The following is an 18,141-nucleotide window of genomic DNA, read 5'->3' on the forward strand; positions in this document are numbered from 1 at the left end:
AAGACTTTCCCCAGGCGCTGTGTGTATGCAGGGTGTGAAGACTTTCCCCCCGGCGCTGTGTGTATGCAGGGTGTGAAGACTTTCCCCCCGGCGCTGTGTGTATGCAGGGTGTGAAGACTTTCCCCAGGCTCTGTGTGTATGCAGGGTGTGAAGACTTTCCTCAGACGCTGTGTGTATGCAGGGTGTGAAGAGTTTCCCCAGGCGCTGTGTGTATGCAGGGTGTGAAGACTTTCCTCAGACGCTGTGTGTATGCAGGGTGTGAAGAGTTTCCCCAGGCGCTGTGTGTATGCAGGGTGTGAAGACTTTCCCCAGGCGCTGTGTGTATGCAGGGTGTGAAGACTTTCCCCAGGCTCTGTGTGTATGCAGGGTGTGAAGACTTTCCTCAGACGCTGTGTGTATGCAGGGTGTGAAGAGTTTCCCCAGGCGCTGTGTGTATGCAGGGTGTGAAGACTTTCCCCAGGCGCTGTGTGTATGCAGGGTGTGAAGACTTTCCCCAGGCGCTGTGTGTATGCAGGGTGTGAAGAGTTTCCCCAGGCGCTGTGTGTATGCAGGGTGTGAAGACTTTCCCCCAGGCGCTGTGTGTATGCAGGGTGTGAAGACTTTCCTCAGACGCTGTATATATGCGGGGTGTGAAGACTTTCCCCAGGCGCTGTGTGTATGCAGGGTGTGAAGACTTTCCTCAGACGCTGTATATATGCGGGGTGTGAAGACTTTCCCCAGGCGCTGTGTGTATGCAGGGTGTGAAGACTTTCCCCAGGCGCTGTGTGTATGCGGGGTGTGAAGACTTTCCCCAGGCGCTGTGTGTATGCGGGGTGTGAAGACTTTCCCCCGGCGCTGTGTGTATGCAGGGTGTGAAGACTTTCCCCCAGGCGCTGTGTGTATGCAGGGTGTGAAGACTTTCCCCCCGGCGCTGTGTGTATGCGGGGTGTGAAGACTTTCCCCAGGCGCTGTGTGTATGCAGGGTGTGAAGACTTTCCCCAGGCGCTGTGTGTATGCAGGGTGTGAAGACTTTCCCCAGGCGCTGTGTGTATGCAGGGTGTGAAGACTTTCCCCCAGGCGCTGTGTCTATGCAGGGTGTGAAGACTTTCCCCCAGGCGCTGTGTGTATGCAGGGTGTGAAGACTTTCCCCCAGGCGCTGTGTGTATGCAGGGTGTGAAGACTTTCCCCCCGGCGCTGTGTGTATGCGGGGTGTGAAGACTTTCCCCAGGCGCTGTGTGTATGCAGGGTGTGAAGACTTTCCCCCGGCGCTGTGTGTATGCGGGGTGTGAAGACTTTCCCCCCGGCGCTGTGTGTATGCAGGGTGTGAAGACTTTCCCCCAGGCGCTGTGTGTATGCAGGGTGTGAAGACTTTCCCCAGGCGCTGTGTGTATGCAGGGTGTGAAGACTTTCCCCAGGCGCTGTGTGTATGCAGGGTGTGAAGACTTTCCCCAGGCGCTGTGTGTATGCAGGGTGTGAAGACTTTCCCCAGGCGCTGTGTGTATGCAGGGTGTGAAGACTTTCCCCCAGGCGCTGTGTGTATGCAGGGTGTGAAGACTTTCTCGCGCTTCTGCCTTCAGCTCTGGTTCTGGCTCTTGTGCCGCTGGTCAGGAGCCGTTCTTTATTGCAGCCAATGATCTAGCTGCTTTCATTCTGCGATCCGCCTATCACAGGAGAGCAGCGATCCGATTGGCTGCTCTCCCCTGCCCCTCGTGTTGTTGATTCTCCCCGGCCAGTGACGTCAGCTCTGGAGGCGTGGCTTCAGGCTCCTCCTACAGGAAGCAGCTGCGGGCACATTGGTCGGTGATGGAGCCGCGCGGAGACCGGAGCTGAGGAGGAGAGCGGGGGCCACACGGGGGGCCACACCGAGAGGGGCCACACAGCGCGGGCATGGGCGGGGCACGGCGCGGACTGCTGCTGTGCCTGGCGCTGCTGCTCTGCCAGATGGTGAGTGTGACAACAGCTGTGACCGCGCCGAGTGTGACCCCCGAACCAGAGACCCCCCGGAATCAGACCCCCAGAACCAGAGACCCCCAGAACCAGAGACCCCCCGGAATCAGACCCCCAGAATCACAGAACCCCCAGAATCAGAGACCCCCCAGAATCACAGAACCCCCAGAATCAGAGACCCCCGAATCACAGACCCCCGGAATCACAGAACTCCCAGAATCAGAGACCCCCGAATCACAGACCCCCGGAATCAGACCCCCAGAATCACAGAACCCCCAGAATCAGAGACCCCCGAATCACAGACCCCCAGAATCACAGAACCCCCAGAATCAGACCCCCAGAATTAGAGACCCCCCGAGTGTGACCCCCGAATCACAGATCCCCCAGAATCAGGACCCCCGAATCACAGACCCCCCAGAATCAGACCCCCCGAATCAGAGAGCCCCGGAGTGTGACCCCAGAATCACAGACCCCCCGAATCAGAGACCCCCAGAGTGTGACCCCCAAATCACAGATCCCCGAATCAGAGAGTCCCGGAGTGTGACCCCCGAATCAGCCCCGGAGTGTGACCCCCGAATCACAGACCCCCCAGAATCAGACCCCCTGAATCAGAGAGCCCCGGAGTGTGACCCCTGAATCAGAGAGCCCCGGAGTGTGACCCCCGAATCAGAGAGCCCGGGAGTGTGACCCCCGAATCAGAGAGCCCGGGAGTGTGACCCCCGAATCAGAGAGCCCGGGAGTGTGACCCCCGAATCAGAGAGCCCGGGAGTGTGACCCCCGAATCAGAGAGCCCCGGAGTGTGACCCCCGAATCACAGACCCCCCAGAATCAGAGACCCCCAGAGTGTGACCCCCGAATCACAGATCCCCCCCGACTCAGAGAGCCCCGGAGTGTGACCCCCGAATCAGAGAGCCCCAGAGTGTGACCCCCGAATCAGAGAGCCCCGGAGTGTGACCCCCGAATCAGAGTGCCCCGGAGTGTGACCCCCGAATCAGAGTGCCCCGGAGTGTGACCCCCGAATCAGAGTGCCCCGGAGTGTGACCCCCGAATCAGAGTGCCCCGGAGTGTGACCCCCGAATCAGAGATCCCCGGAGTGTGACCCCCGAATCACAGACCCCCCAGAATCAGACCCCCCGAATCAGAGAGCCCCGGAGTGTGACCCCCGAATCACAGACCCCCCAGAATCAGACCCCCGGAATCAGAGACCCCCGAGTGTGACAACAGCTGTGACCCCAGAATCAGACCCCAGAATCAGAGACCCCCGGAGTGTGACCCCCCGGAATCAGAGACCCCAGAATCAGAGACCCCCGGAGTGTGACCCCCGAATCACAGACCCCCCCCCCCAGAATCAGAGACCCCCCCGAGTGTGAGCCCCCGAATCACAGGACCCCCCCCCCCCCCTGGAGTGTGAGCCCCCGGAATCAGAGACCCCCGAGAGTGTGACCCCCGGAATCAGAGACCCCCCAGAATCAGACCCCCAGAATCAGAGATCCCCTGGAGTGTGAGCCCCCAGAATCAGAGACCCCCGAGTGTGACAACAGCTGTGACCCCGGAATCAGAGACCCCCGAACCAGAGACCCCCCAGAATCAGAGACCCCTGAGTGTGACCCTCAAATCAGAAACCCCCGGAGCGTCAGCCCCCAGAATCAGAGACCCCCGAGAGTGTGAGCCTCCTGAATCAGAGACACCCCTCCCGAGTGTGAGCCCTCGGAATCAGAGACCCCCCCCCCTAGTGTGAACCCCCGGAATCAGAGACCCTACCCCCCCGAGTGTGAGCCCCCCGGAATCAGAGACCCCCCCGAGTGTGAGCCCCCGGAATCAGAGACCCCCCCGAGTGTGAGCCCCCGGAATCAGAGACCCCCCCGAGTGTGAGCCCCCGGAATCAGAGACCCCCCCGAGTGTGAGCCCCCGGAATCAGAGACCCCCCCGAGTGTGAGCCCCCGGAATCAGAGACCCCCCCGAGTGTGAGCCCCCGGAATCAGAGACACCCCCCGAGTGTGAGCCCCCGGAATCAGAGACCCCCCCGAGTGTGAGCCCCCGGAATCAGAGACCCCCCCGAGTGTGAGCCCCCGGAATCAGAGACCCCCCCGAGTGTGAGCCCCCGGAATCAGAGACCCCCCCGAGTGTGAGCCCCCGGAATCAGAGAACCCCCCCGAGTGTGAGCCCCCGAATCAGACTCCCAGAGTGTGAGCCTCCCCCCAGAGCAGAGCCTTGCCCCCCCGCAGAATGTGACACGCCGAATGAGAGACTCTGCACCCCTCCTCCCCCCATTATCGGAGTCTGCGCCCCTCCTCCCCCCCCATTATCGGAGTCTGCACCCCTCCTCCCCCCCCCCCCATTATCGGAGTCTGCACCCCTCCTCCCCCCCCCCCCCATTATCGGAGTCTGCGCCCCTCCTCCCCCCCCATTATCGGAGTCTGCGCCCCTCCTCCCCCCCCATTATCGGAGTCTGCGCCCCTCCTCCCCCCCATTATCGGAGTCTGCACCCCTCCTTCCCCCCCATTATCGGAGTCTGCACCCCTCCTCCCCTCCCCATTATCGGAGTCTGCACCTCTCCTCCCTCCCCATTATCGGAGTCTGCGCCCCTCCTCCCCCCCATTATCGGAGTCTGCACCCCTCCTTCCCCCCCATTATCGGAGTCTGCACCCCTCCTCCCCCCCCATTATCGGAGTCTGCACCCCTCCTTCCTCCCCCATTATCGGAGTCTGCACCCCTCCTCCCCCCCCATTATCGGAGTCTGCACCCCTCCTTCCTCCCCATTATCGGAGTCTGCACCCCTCCTTCCCCCCCATTATCGGAGTCTGCACCCCTCCTCCCCCCCCCATTATCGGAGTCTGCACCCCTCCTTCCCCCCCATTATCGGAGTCTGCACCCCTCCTCCCCTCCCCATTATCGGAGTCTGCACCCGCCCTTCCTCCCCATTATCGGAGTCTGCACCCCTCCTTCCCCCCCATTATCGGAGTCTGCACCCCTCCTCCCCCCCCATTATCGGAGTCTGCACCCCTCCTTCCTCCCCATTATCGGAGTCTGCACCCCTCCTCCCCCCCATTATCGGAGTCTGCACCCCTCCTTCCTCCCCATTATCGGAGTCTGCACCACCCTCCTCCCCCCCCATTATCGGAGTCTGCACCCCTCCTCCCCCCCATTATCGGAGTCTGCACCCGCCCTTCCTCCCCCATTATCGGAGTCTGCACCCGCCCTTCCTCTCCCATTATCGGGAGTCTGCACCCGCCCTTCCTCCCCATTATCGGAGTCTGCACCCCTCCACCCCCCCCATTATTGGAGTCTGCACCCCTCCTTCCTCCCCATTATCGGAGTCTGCACCCGCCCTTCCTCCCCATTATCGGAGTCTGCACCCCTCCTCCCCCCCCATTATCGGAGTCTGCACCCCTCCTTCCTCCCCATTATCGGAGTCTGCACCCCTCCTTCCTCCCCATTATCGGAGTCTGCACCCCTCCTTCCCTCCCATTAATCGGAGTCTGCACCCCTCCTTCCTCCCCATTATCGGAGTCTGCACCCGCCCTTCCTCCCCATTATCGGAGTCTGCACCCCTCCTCCCCCCCATTATCGGAGTCTGCACCCCTCCTTTCCTCCCCATTATCGGAGTCTGCACCCGCCCTTCCTCCCCATTATCGGAGTCTGCACCCGCCCCTTCCCTCCCCATTATCGGAGTCTGCACCCGCCCTTCCTCCCCATTATCGGAGTCTGCACCCCTCCTCCCCCCCATTATCGGAGTCTGCACCCCTCCTCCCCCCCCATTATCGGAGTCTGCACCCCTCCTCCCCCCCATTATCGGAGTCTGCACCCCTCACTTCCCCCCCATTATCGGAGTCTGCACCCCTCCTCCCCCCCCCATTATCGGAGTCTGCACCCCTCCTCCCCTCCCCATTATCGGAGTCTGCACCCCTCCCCCTTGCTGTGTGGGTTGCCTGTGATTGGTGGGTGACTGTCGGTCTCTCCGCAGGGCGGTGGTGCAGGGAGCGGGGTGTCGCTGCCGGAGTCGCTGCTCTTCGTCTCCACCCTGGACGGGAGTCTGCACGCGGTCAGTAAGAGGACCGGCCGCCATCAAGTGGACACTGAAGGAAGGTGACTAAGACCCCAATCCCCGACACATGGGGGGCGACGCAGGGTGCGAGGGGTTAATCTGACACTGATTTATTCTGTTCTTTGCAGACCCCGTGCTCCAGGTCCCGACCCACGTGGAAGAGTAAGTGCGGCCCCCGCGGTGCGCGTCACTGGTCAGCGCAGTCCGGCCCCCGCGGTGCGCGGTCACTGGTCAGCGCAGCCCGGCCCCCGCGGTGCGCGTCACTGGTCAGCGCAGGCCCGGCCCCCGCGGTGCGCGTCACTGGTCAGCGCAGCCCGGCCCCCCGCGGTGCGCGTCACTGGTCAGCGCAGCCCGGCCCCCGCGGTGCGCGTCACTGGTCAGCGCAGCCCGGCCCCCGCGGTGCGCGTCACTGGTCAGCGCAGCCCGGCCCCCGCGGTGCGCGTCACTGGTCAGCGCAGTCCGGCCCCCACGGTGCGCGTCACTGGTCAGCGCAGTCCGACCCCCGCGTCTCCTCTGTTTCCCCCGCAGGCCTCCTCTGCGTCTCCTCTGTTTCCCCCGCAGGCCTCCTCTGCGTCTCCTCTGTTTCCCCCCGCAGGCCTCCTCTGCGTCTCCTCTGTTTTCCCCCGCAGGCCTCCTCTGCGTCTCCTCTGTTTCCCCCGCAGGCCTCCTCTGCGTCTCCTCTGTTTCCCCGCCCGTCTGTTTCCCCCGCAGGCCTCCTCTGCGTCTCCTCTGTTTCCCCCGCAGGCCTCCTCTGCGTCTCGTCTGTTTCCCCCGCAGGCCTCCTCTGCGTCTCGTCTGTTTCCCCCGCAGGCCTCCTCTGCGTCTCGTCTGTTTCCCCCGCAGGCCTCCTCTGCGTCTCGTCTGTTTCCCCCGCAGACCTCCTCTGCGTCTCGTCTGGGTTTCCCCCGGCAGGCCTCCTCTGCGTCTCGTCTGTTTCCCCCCGCAGGCCTCTCTCTGCGTCTCGTCTGTTTCCCCGCAGGCCCTCCTCTGCGTCTCGTCTGTTTCCCCCGCAGGCCTCCTCTGCGTCTCGTCTGTTTCCCCCGCAGGCCTCCTCTGCGTCTCGTCTGTTTCCCCCGCAGGGCCTCCTCTGCGTCTCGTCTGTTTCCCCCCGCAGGCCTCCTATGCGTCTCGTCTGTTTCCCCCGCAGGCCTCCTCTGCGTCTCGTCTGTTTCCCCCGCAGGCCTCCTCTGCGTCTCGTCTGTTTCCCCCGCAGGCCTCCTCTGCGTCTCGTCTGTTTCCCCCGCAGGCCTCCTCTGCGTCTCGTCTGTTTCCCCCGCAGGCCTCCTCTGCGTCTCGTCTGTTTCCCCCGCAGGCCTCCTCCGCGTCTCGTCTGTTTCCCCCGCAGGCCTCCTCTGCGTCTCGTCTGTTTCCCCCCGCAGGCCTCCTCCGCGTCTCCTCTGTTTCCCCCGCAGGCCTCCTCCGCGTCTCCTCTGTTTCCCCCGCAGGCCTCCTCCGCGTCTCCTCTGTTTCCCCCGCAGGCCTCCTCCGCGTCTCCTCTGTTTCCCCCGCAGGCCTCCTCCGCGTCTCCTCTGTTTCCCCCGCAGGCCTCCTCCGTGTCTCCTCTGTTTCCCCTGCAGGCCTCCTCCGTGTCTCGTCTGTTTCCCCCGCAGGCCTCCTCTGCGTCTCGTCTGTTTCCCCCGCAGGCCTCCTCTGCGTCTCGTCTGTTTTCCCCGCAGGCCTCCTCTGCGTCTCCTCTGTTTCCCCCGCAGGCCTCCTCCGTGTCTCCTCTGTTTCCCCCGCAGGCCTCCTCCGTGTCTCCTCTGTTTCCCCCGCAGGCCTCACTGTTGTGAATGTTAGTTATGTCTTGGCTGCTGGGAGGCTCCCTCTGGTGGCCAGGAAAGGTTTGGACAGAGACCAGGTGTGTTGTGCAGTGGGTGTTTCCTTTCCTAACTCTCTGCCTATTTAAATCCTGGTCTGCTAGCAGGCTATGCCGGATGTCAGTTGTTCTTTGTATCTCCAGCCTGCTTAATCCTGCTCTACACCACGTCTACCCCAGATAAGTGCTTGCTCTTTATTTATTGTCTGTTTTTTTTGCTCTTATCTGGGTTTGTCATTTGTTGTGGTTAGTTTCAGTTTATTTGCATGCAGGGATCTTCCCTCTCAGTTGCTTAGCTGGGAAGCTCCCTGCAGCTATGTTTGGAGTATTGCTCCTATAAGTCCATGTGTTTGTTGCTTCTTGAATTTGTAATGGTTCCTGCTTTCTGTTCATTGGTATGACAAGAGCGCCTGGTATAGGACGGAGTTCAGATCGAGTGATCTGAGGGCCTTTTTGTACTATCAGGAAGTTGGTATTTTGCAGGGTTTTTCTCTGGCCACCATCAGTCCCTTTCCTGTCCTTTCCTATTTTAGTCAGTAGGGCCTCACCTTTTGCTAATCCTGTCATCTACCTGTGTATTGTGTTTTTCCTATATCACCGCAGTCTTTGAATGTGGGGGGCTTGCTATTCTTGTCTATTTTCTGAGGCAGAGAGTTAGTCATCTTTCCTTCCTTTAGGATAGCTAGTTCTCCGGCTGGGTTCGCGGTGCACAGGATGTTAGTTCACCCCTCAGCTACTTCTAGTTGTGTTGGTTAGTAAGGGGATGGCGGCCAGATTAGTTGCCAAGGCTCTTGTCCCCTTTTGCCAATGATTTGTGGTGGTCTTCCATGGTTCCGGATCATAACAGTACATCCGGCCAACAAATTTAAAGGGTACTCTTAAGAAGGTAAAAAAATAAAAAAAGTTTGCTGAGAAATTTTTTTTTTTGGTGTTTTTCCTCTTCTTCTGCGGAAGATTTTTTTTCTAGCATGGATGAATTGGGTGAGCGTGTTGCGGATGCTGTGAAGGATGTAATGGTGGGATTTCCGTCCCTTCTGGTCTTGGTGCCTCTATGACCTTGGCCATTCAGATTGATAGGCGGTTACGTGAGCGCAGGAAGACGCCTGCTGGTTTTGTGCCTGTGGAGTGTGGAGCTTGTTCTAGGTCCAAGCCCTGTTGTTCACGTTCTAGTGGCTATTATTGCCTTTGCCGGTGCCTAAGAAACCTTGGACGCACATCTCTATGGATTTTATTTCAGAGCTTCCCGTCTCTCAGAAAATGACTGTGATTTGGGGGATCTGTGACAGATTCTGCAAGATGGTCCACTTGGTTACCCCTATCTAAGTTGCCGTCTTCCTCAGAGTTAGTGCCTTTGTTTTTCCAACATGTTGTCCGTTTGCATGGTATTCCCGAAAACATTGTTTCTGACAGAGGGGTGCAGTTTGTATCCAGGTTTTGGAGGATTTTTTGCTCCAAATTGGGTGTTCAGCTGTCTTTCTCCTCGGCGTTTCATCCTCAGACCAACGGTCAGACTGAAAGGGCTAACCAGACCCTGGAGACCTGTTTACGGTGTTTTGTTTCTGCGGATCAGGATGACTGGGTTTCGTTTTTGCCTTTGGCTGAATTTGCCCTTAACAATAGAGCTAGCTCTACCACATTGGTGTCGCCATTTTTCTGCAATTTTGGGTATCACCCTAGGTTCCTCTCAGGGCAGCTTGAGGCGTCTGACTGTCCAGGGGTGAATTCGGTGGTCGACAGAATGCAGCAGATTTGGGGGCAGGTAGTGGATAAATTGTTTCAGTCCCAAGAAACTGCCCAAACGTTTGCCAACCGGCGTCGGACTGTTAGTCCCCGGTTTAAAGTAGGGGACATGGTGTGGTTGTCCTCTAAAAATATTCCTATGAGAGTTCCATCTCCTAAATTTAAGCCCAGATTTATTGGACCTTATAAGATTTCGGAGATTATTAACCCTGTATCTTTCCGTTTGACTCTGCCTGCGTCATTTAAGATTCACAATGTCTTCCATAAGTCCTTATTGAAGAAACATGTGGAGCCAACAGTTCCTGCAGCAGCAGCTCCTGACCCTGTTTTGGTACAAGGGGATCTGGAGTACGAGGTTGAAAAAATTCTGGATTCCCGTCGCTGTAGACGTCAGCTTCAGTACCTTGTGAAATGGAAGGGTTATGGGCAGGAGGATAACTCTTGGGTTGTGGCTTCTGACATTCATGCGGACAGGTTGGTTCGCGCCTTCCATCATGCTCATCCCGAGCGACCCGGTGGCGTGGGTGAGGGTTCGGTGACCCCTCAAAAAAGGGGGGGTACTGTTGTGAATGTCAGTTATGCTTTTGCTGCTGTGAGGCTCCCTCTGGTGGCCAGGAAGGGTTTGGACTTGGACCAGGTGTGTTGGTGTTGATCAGTTGGCGTTTCCATTGCTAACTCTCTGCCTATTTAAACCCTGGTCTGATAGCAGGCTATGCCGGATGTCAGTTGTTCTTTGTATCTCTAGCCTGCTTAATCCTGCTCCAGACCACATCTACCCCAGATAAGTGCTTGCTCTTTATTTATTGTTTGGTTCTTTTACTCTTATCTGAGTTTGTCATTTGCTGTGGTTATTTTCAGTTTATTTGCATGCAGGGATCTTCCCTCTCAGTTGCTTAGCTGGGAAACTCCCTGCAGCTATGTTTGGAGCATTGCTCCTATAAGTCCATGTGTTTGTTGCTTCTTGACTTTGTTATGATTCTTGCTTTCTGCTCATTGGTATGACAAGAGCGCCTGGTATAGGACGGAGTTCAGATCGTGCGATCTGAGGACCTTTTTGTACTATCAGGAATTTGGAATTTTGCAGGGTTTTTCTCTGGCCACCATCAGTCCCTTTCCTGTCCTTTCCTATTTTAGTCAGCGGGGGCCTCACCTTTTGCTAATCCTATCATCTACCTGTGTATTGTGTTTTTCCTATATCACCGCAGTCTGTGAATGTGGGGGGCTAGCTATTCTTGTCTATTTTCTGAGGTAGAGAGTTATTCATCTTTCCTTCCTTTAGGATAGTTAGTTCTCCGGCTGGGTTCACGGTGCACAGGATGTTAGTTCACCCCTCGGCTACTTCTAGTGTTGATGGTTAGTAAGGGGATGGCGGCCAGATTAGTTGCCAATGCTCTTCTCACCTTTTACCAATGATTTATGGTGGTCTTCCATGGTTCCGGATCATAACACCTCACCCCGCGTCTCGTCTGTTTCCCCCGCAGGCCTCCTCTGCGTCTCGTCTGTTTCCCCCGCAGGCCTCCTCTGCGTCTCGTCTGTTTCCCCCGCAGGCCTCCTCTGCGTCTCGTCTGTTTCCCCCGCAGGCCTCCTCTGCGTCTCGTCTGTTTCCCCCGCAGGCCTCCTCTGCGTCTCGTCTGTTTCCCCCGCAGGCCTCCTCTGCGTCTCGTCTGTTTCCCCCGCAGGCCTCCTCTGCGTCTCGTCTGTTTCCCCCGCAGGCCTCCTCTGCGTCTCGTCTGTTTCCCCCGCAGGCCTCCTCTGCGTCTCGTCTGTTTCCCACCGCAGGCCTCCTCTGCGTCTCGTCTGTTTCCCCCGCAGGCCTCCTCTGCGTCTCGTCTGTTTCCCCCGCAGGCCTCCTCTGCGTCTCGTCTGTTTCCCCCGCAGGCCTCCTCTGCGTCTCGTCTGTTTCCCCCGCAGGCCTCCTCTGCGTCTCGTCTGTTTCCCCCGCAGGCCTCCTCTGCGTCTCGTCTGTTTCCCCCGCAGGCCTCCTCTGCGTCTCGTCTGTTTCCCCCGCAGGCCTCCTCTGCGTCTCGTCTGTTTCCCCCGCAGGCCTCCTCTGCGTCTCGTCTGTTTCCCCCGCAGGCCTCCTCTGCGTCTCGTCTGTTTCCCCCGCAGGCCTCCTCTGCGTCTCGTCTGTTTCCCCCGCAGGCCTCCTCTGCGTCTCGTCTGTTTCCCCCGCAGGCCTCCTCTGCGTCTCGTCTGTTTCCCCCGCAGGCCTCCTCCGCGTCTCCTCTGTGTCCCCCGCAGGCCTCACCCCGCGTCTCGTCTGTTTCCCCCGCAGGCCTCACCCCGCGTCTCCTCTGTTTCCCCCGCAGGCCTCACCCCGCGTCTCCTCTGTGTCCCCCGCAGGCCTCACCCCGCGTCTCGTCTGTTTCCCCCGCAGGCCTCACCCCGTGTCTCGTCTGTTTCCCCCGCAGGCCTCACCCCGCGTCTCCTCTGTTTCCCCCGCAGGCCTCACCCCGCGTCTCCTCTGTTTCCCCCGCAGGCCTCACCCCGCGTCTCCTCTGTGTCCCCCGCAGGCCTCACCCCGCGTCTCGTCTGTTTCCCCCGCAGGCCTCACCCCGTGTCTCGTCTGTTTCCCCCGCAGGCCTCACCCCGCGTCTCCTCTGTTTCCCCCGCAGGCCTCACCCCGCGTCTCCTCTGTTTCCCCCGCAGGCCGGCCTTCCTTCCTGATCCCAATGACGGCAGCCTGTACACACTGGGCAGTAAGCACGGCGAGGGGCTGACGGTAAGATATGGGGTCATCCTGGCCACAGGGGGCGCTGCTGTCACAAAGATCATCCTGTAGGAACAGCAGGATTCCGGAATACTGAATATGTGGACGCATTGTAACGACACTGCAGCTGTGATGTGGGCGCATTGTAACGACACTGCAGCTGTGATGTGGGCGCATTGTAACGACACTGCAGCTGTGATGTGGGCGCATTGTAACGACACGGCAGCTGTGATGTGGGCGCATTGTAACGACACGGCAGCTGTGATGTGGGCGCATTGTAACGACACGGCAGCTGTGATGTGGGCGCATTGTAACGACACGGCAGCTGTGATGTGGGCGCATTGTAACGACACGGCAGCTGTGATGTGGGCGCATTGTAACGACACGGCAGCTGTGATGTGGGCGCATTGTAACGACACGGCAGCTGTGATGTGGGCGCATTGTAACGACACGGCAGCTGTGATGTGGACGCATTGTAACGACACGGCAGCTGTGATGTGGGCGCATTGTAACGACACTGCAGCTGTGATGTGGGTGTGGCCCTTCTCATCTCATTTCTTTATTTGTAGAAGCTCCCATTCACTATCCCGGAGTTGGTGGCGGCGTCGCCGTGTCGCAGCTCAGACGGTATCTTATATATGGGTAAGTCGGAGTTCTCAGGGGCGTCTGACTTTGTGCGGTGTTATATGGTGTTGTGTGGCTCTGGGTGACGTGGCGGCAGCTGTCACTCCGTGTGGTGGCGGCTCTATGTGGTGACAACAGCTTGGTGTCCGGTCAGTGGTCACCCATGGCCCCATGGGGTTGCCTGGTGGCTCCGTGTGCTGGCTTTGTATGGCAGTGGCCTGTGAGTGGTTGCCTGGTGGCCCACAGTAGTGGCCCTATTGCCCCTTGTTGTGAGAGCTGCCTGGTGGTCAACTAGTGGGTCTGTGTGGTGGTTGTCTGGTGGCCCCCGTGTGGTGGTTGTCTGGTGGCCCCCGTGTAGTGGTTGTCTGGTGGCCCCCGTGTAGTGGTTGTCTGGTGGCCCCCGTGTGGTGGTTGTCTGGTGGCCCCCGTGTGGTGGTTGTCTGGTGGCCCCCGTGTGGTGGTTGTCTGGTGGCCCCCGTGTAGTGGTTGTCTGGTGGCCCCCGTGTGGTGGTTGTCTGGTGGCCCCCGTGTAATGGTTGTCTGGTGGCCCCCGTCTGGTGGTTGTCTGGTGGCCCCCGTCTGGTGGTTGTCTGGTGGCCCCCGTCTGGTGGTTGTCTGGTGGCCCCCGTCTGGTGGTTGTCTGGTGGCCCCGTCTGGTGGTTGTCTGGTGACCTCATGTGCTAGCCCGTGTTTGGTCGCCCGGTGGCCGCTCCTGACCCTTCGCTCTCTCGGCAGGGAAGAAGCAGGACGTCTGGCTCGTGGTGGACCTGGTGACGGGGGAGAAGCAGCAGACGTTGACCTCGTCCTTTGCTGAGAGCCTCTGTCCCTCCTCGTCTCTGCTGTATCTGGGCCGGACCGGTGCGTCTCCTCCCGGGTGGGCTGTGCGGCGCCCCCTTCTGAATGTTACATGACAGCGCCTCTTGCCTTGCAGAATACACCATCACCATGTACGACACCAAGAACAAAGAGCTGCGCTGGAACGCCACCTACTACGACTACGCCGCCACTCTGCCGGACGAGGGCACGGACTACAGTGAGTGGTGGTGGGCCAGCGGAGGGTGGGTGGGGGTTGTAATCCGGCTTTCTGTACACCCCTCTGTCCTTCCAGAAATGTCACACTTCGTGTCCAATGGGGACGGTCTGGTGGTGACGGTGGACAGCGACTCCGGGGACGTGCTGTGGATCCAGAACTACGGCTCTCCGGTGGTGGCGCTGTACATCTGGCAGAGAGACGGCCTGAGGAAGGTGCTGCACACCAACGTGGGGGTGGAGACGCTGCGCTACCTCACCTTCATGTCTGGGGAGGTCGGGCGCATCACCAAGTGGAAGTATCCTTTCCCCAAAGAGACGCAGACCAAGAGCAAGCTGATGTGAGTGTGCTGGCACCAGGGTCTGCGGGCGGTCAGTGACGGTAATGACTGCCACCCCCTCGGACCCCCGGAGATTCACTGATGTTCTTGTCTCCAGGCCGACGCTGTACGTGGGGAAGTACTCGACCAGCCTCTACGCCTCCCCCTCTCTGGTGCATGAGGGCGTTGCGGTCATGGTGAGTCTTCATCCTCTTACACACTTCCCTCCTATAGCCGAGGACGGCCGTAACATGCGCACTGCATGCTGATGGTTTCCATTACATCCACACTGCTGACGCAATATCTGTTCTGCAGCCGCGGGGGAAGGCGATGCCGCTGCTTGACGGCCCCAGGATGGACAGGGTAACGATTGAGCAAAGCGGGGAGTGCGAGTTCACCCCCAGCACCGATCTGAACATCCCGGCCGGCTTAAAGGGGCAGGACCGGCTGGATTACTGGAGGACTCAGTGGCTGCTCATAGGTACGGTCCTCCCGGGGGCTTCACATGCGGCACCTCTGCTCTTGCTCAGAGGTCACAATTTCCGTATGTTCTGCAGGTCACCATGAGACCCCGCAGTCTGCGCCGACCACCATCCTGGACACCTTCCCCTCCAGCCTGCCACGGGGCGAGAAGAACGTCATAGAGGGCGGAGCGGAGCAGACGCGGTTCTCCGAGGTGCGTATATTCCTGTGGGTGCGGTCTGAAGGTGGCGCTACTGTAGTAACACCCGGATCTTGGCCCCCCTGCAGGAGGTGATGGGGGTGGTAGAGGAGCCCCACACAGAGCTGCCGCCAGCATTCAATAAGGACTTGTCTGATGTCTCCCAGCCGTTCTCATCCAAACCTGAGGCACCAGTGGACTCCATGCTGAAGGACCTGGCCACCATCATCCTCAGCACCTTCCTCCTCGCGGGATGGGTGGCCTTTGTCATCACCTACCCCAAGGTAAATCCTACGTGCCGCCTGCGACTTTCCCCCCATTTTCTTCCAAAACTCACCCTTCCCTGCCCCATTGCCAGGATTAATCACCCATCCCCTTCACAGAGTGTCTCCAGCTGTCGGTGGTTTATCTCCTCCCCGTGTGTCTCCTGCTGCCGGTATCTCTCCTCTCTCCACATCTCCCCGCCTCACGGTGTTCCTCAGTCGCCGGTACCTCGTCTCCCCGCCTCACGGTTCCTCTGGTCGCCAGTACCTCGTCTCCCCGCCTCACGGTTCCTCTGGTCGCCAGTACCTCGTCTGCCCGCCTCACGGTGTTCCTCTGGTTGCCGGTACCTCGTCTCCCTGCCTCACGGTTCCTCTGGTCGCCGGTACCTAGTCTCCCTGCCTCACGGTTCCTCTGGCTGCCGGTACTTCGTCTCCCCGCCTCACGGTTCCTCTGGCCGCCGGTACCTCGTCACCCTGCCTCACGGTTCCTCTGGTTGCCGGTACTTCGTCTCCCCACCTCACGGTTCCTCTGGTCGCCGGTACCTCGTCTCCCTGCCTCACGGTTCCTCTGGCCGCCGGTACCTCGTCTCCCCGCCTCACGGTTCCTCTGGCCGCCAGTACTTCGTCTCCCCGCCTCACGGTTCCTCTGGCCGCCGGTACCTCGTCTCCCTGCCTCACGGTTCCTCTGGCTGCCGGTACCTCGTCTCCCCGCCTCACGGTTCCTCTGGCTGCCTGTACATTGTCTCCCCGCCTCACGGTTCCTCTGGCTGCCGGTACCTCGTCTCCCCGCCTCACGGTTCCTCTGGCTGCCGGTACCTCGTCTCCCCGCCTCACGGTTCCTCTGGCTGCCGGTACTTCGTCTCCCCGCCTCACGGTTCCTCTGGCTGCCGGTACTTCGTCTCCCCGCCTCACGGTTCCTCTGGCTGCCGGTACCTCGTCTCCCCGCCTCACGGTTCCTCTGGCTGCCTGTACATTGTCTCCCCGCCTCACGGTTCCTCTGGTCGCCGGTACCTCGTCTCTCCGCCTCACGGTTCCTCTGGTCGCCGGTACCTCGTCTCCCCACCTCACGGTTCCTCTGGCCGCCGGTACCTCGCCTCCCCGCCTCACGGTTCCTCTGGCCGCCGGTACGTCATCTCCCCGCCTCACGGTTCCTCTGGCTGCCGGTACCTCGTCTCCCCGCCTCACGGTTCCTCTGGCTGCCGGTACCTAGTCTCCCCGCCTCACGGTTCCTCTGGCCGCCGGTACCTCGTCTCCCCGCCTCACGGTTCCTCTGGCCGCCGGTACGTCATCTCCCCGCCTCACGGTTCCTCTGGCTGCCGGTACCTCGTCTCCCCGCCTCACGGTTCCTCTGGCTGCTGGTACGTCATCTCCCCGCCTCACGGTTCCTCTGGCTGCCGGTACCTCGTCTCCCCGCCTCACGGTTCCTCTGGCTGCCTGTACATTGTCTCCCCGCCTCACGGTTCCTCTGGCTGCCGGTACCTCGTCTCCCCGCCTCACGGTTCCTCTGGCCGCCGGTACCTCGTCTCCCCGCCTCACGGTTCCTCTGGCTGCCGGTACCTCGTCTCCCCGCCTCACGGTTCCTCTGGCTGCCTGTACATTGTCTCCCCGCCTCACGGTTCCTCTGGTCGCCGGTACCTCGTCTCCCCGCCTCACGGTTCCTCTGGCTGCCTGTACATTGTCTCCCCGCCTCACGGTTCCTCTGGCTGCCTGTACATTGTCTCCCCGCCTCACGGTGTTCCTCAGTCGCCGGTACCTCACCTCCCCGCCTCACGGTTCCTCTGGCTGCCTGTACATTGTCTCCCCGCCTCACGGTTCCTCTGGCTGCCTGTACATTGTCTCCCCGCCTCACGGTGTTCCTCAGTCGCCGGTACCTCACCTCCCCGCCTCACGGTTCCTCTGGCTGCCGGTACCTCGTCTCCCCGCCTCACGGTTCCTCTGGCTGCCGGTACCTCGTCTCCCCGCCTCACGGTTCCTCTGGCTGCCGGTACCTCGTCTCCCCGCCTCACGGTTCCTCTGGCTGCCGGTACTTCGTCTCCCCGCCTCACGGTTCCTCTGGCTGCCGGTACTTCGTCTCCCCGCCTCACGGTTCTTCTTGCTGCCGGTACCTCGTCTCCCCGCCTCACGGTTCCTCTGGCTGCCTGTACATTGTCTCCCCGCCTCACGGTTCCTCTGGTCGCCGGTACCTCGTCTCTCCGCCTCACGGTTCCTCTGGTCGCCGGTACCTCGTCTCCCCACCTCACGGTTCCTCTGGCCGCCGGTACCTCGCCTCCCCGCCTCACGGTTCCTCTGGCCGCCGGTACGTCATCTCCCCGCCTCACGGTTCCTCTGGCTGCCGGTACCTCGTCTCCCCGCCTCACGGTTCCTCTGGCTGCCGGTACCTCGTCTCCCCGCCTCACGGTTCCTCTGGCCGCCGGTACCTCGTCTCCCCGCCTCACGGTTCCTCTGGCCGCCGGTACGTCATCTCCTCGCCTCACGGTTCCTCTGGCTGCCGGTACCTCGTCTCCCCGCCTCACGGTTCCTCTGGCTGCCGGTACGTCATCTCCCCGCCTCACGGTTCCTCTGGCTGCCGGTACCTCGTCTCCCCGCCTCACGGTTCCTCTGGCTGCCTGTACATTGTCTCCCCGCCTCACGGTTCCTCTGGCTGCCGGTACCTCGTCTCCCTGCCTCACGGTTCCTCTGGCTGCCTGTACATTGTCTCCCCGCCTCACGGTTCCTCTGGTCGCCGGTACCTCGTCTCTCCGCCTCACGGTTCCTCTGGTCGCCGGTACCTCGTCTCCCCACCTCACGGTTCCTCTGGCCGCCGGTACCTCGCCTCCCCGCCTCACGGTTCCTCTGGCCGCCGGTACGTCATCTCCCCGCCTCACGGTTCCTCTGGCTGCCGGTACCTCGTCTCCCCGCCTCACGGTTCCTCTGGCTGCCGGTACCTCGTCTCCCCGCCTCACGGTTCCTCTGGCCGCCGGTACCTCGTCTCCCCGCCTCACGGTTCCTCTGGCCGCCGGTACGTCAT

General features: G+C 60.6%; 1 protein-coding gene across 1 annotated transcript in view; it reads left to right on the top strand.

Moving 5' to 3' along the window:
- The first annotated feature begins 1,755 nt into the window (after positions 1-1,755).
- The window catches only part of ERN1 (endoplasmic reticulum to nucleus signaling 1), a 58,324-nt gene continuing 41,938 nt past the window's right edge, over positions 1,756-18,141 (top strand). Inside the window, 13 exon segments of the mRNA XM_075351511.1 lie at positions 1,756-1,923; positions 5,891-5,986; positions 5,988-6,012; positions 6,100-6,133; positions 12,177-12,249; positions 12,807-12,879; positions 13,597-13,719; positions 13,793-13,894; positions 13,970-14,231; positions 14,329-14,407; positions 14,526-14,691; positions 14,768-14,886; positions 14,961-15,155. Of these exon segments, the coding sequence (XP_075207626.1) occupies positions 1,867-1,923; positions 5,891-5,986; positions 5,988-6,012; positions 6,100-6,133; positions 12,177-12,249; positions 12,807-12,879; positions 13,597-13,719; positions 13,793-13,894; positions 13,970-14,231; positions 14,329-14,407; positions 14,526-14,691; positions 14,768-14,886; positions 14,961-15,155 (1,404 nt within the window). The 5' untranslated portion in view covers positions 1,756-1,866.

Source organism: Anomaloglossus baeobatrachus, chromosome 5, assembly GCF_048569485.1.
Source record: "Anomaloglossus baeobatrachus isolate aAnoBae1 chromosome 5, aAnoBae1.hap1, whole genome shotgun sequence".
Classification (NCBI taxonomy): domain Eukaryota; kingdom Metazoa; phylum Chordata; class Amphibia; order Anura; family Aromobatidae; genus Anomaloglossus; species Anomaloglossus baeobatrachus.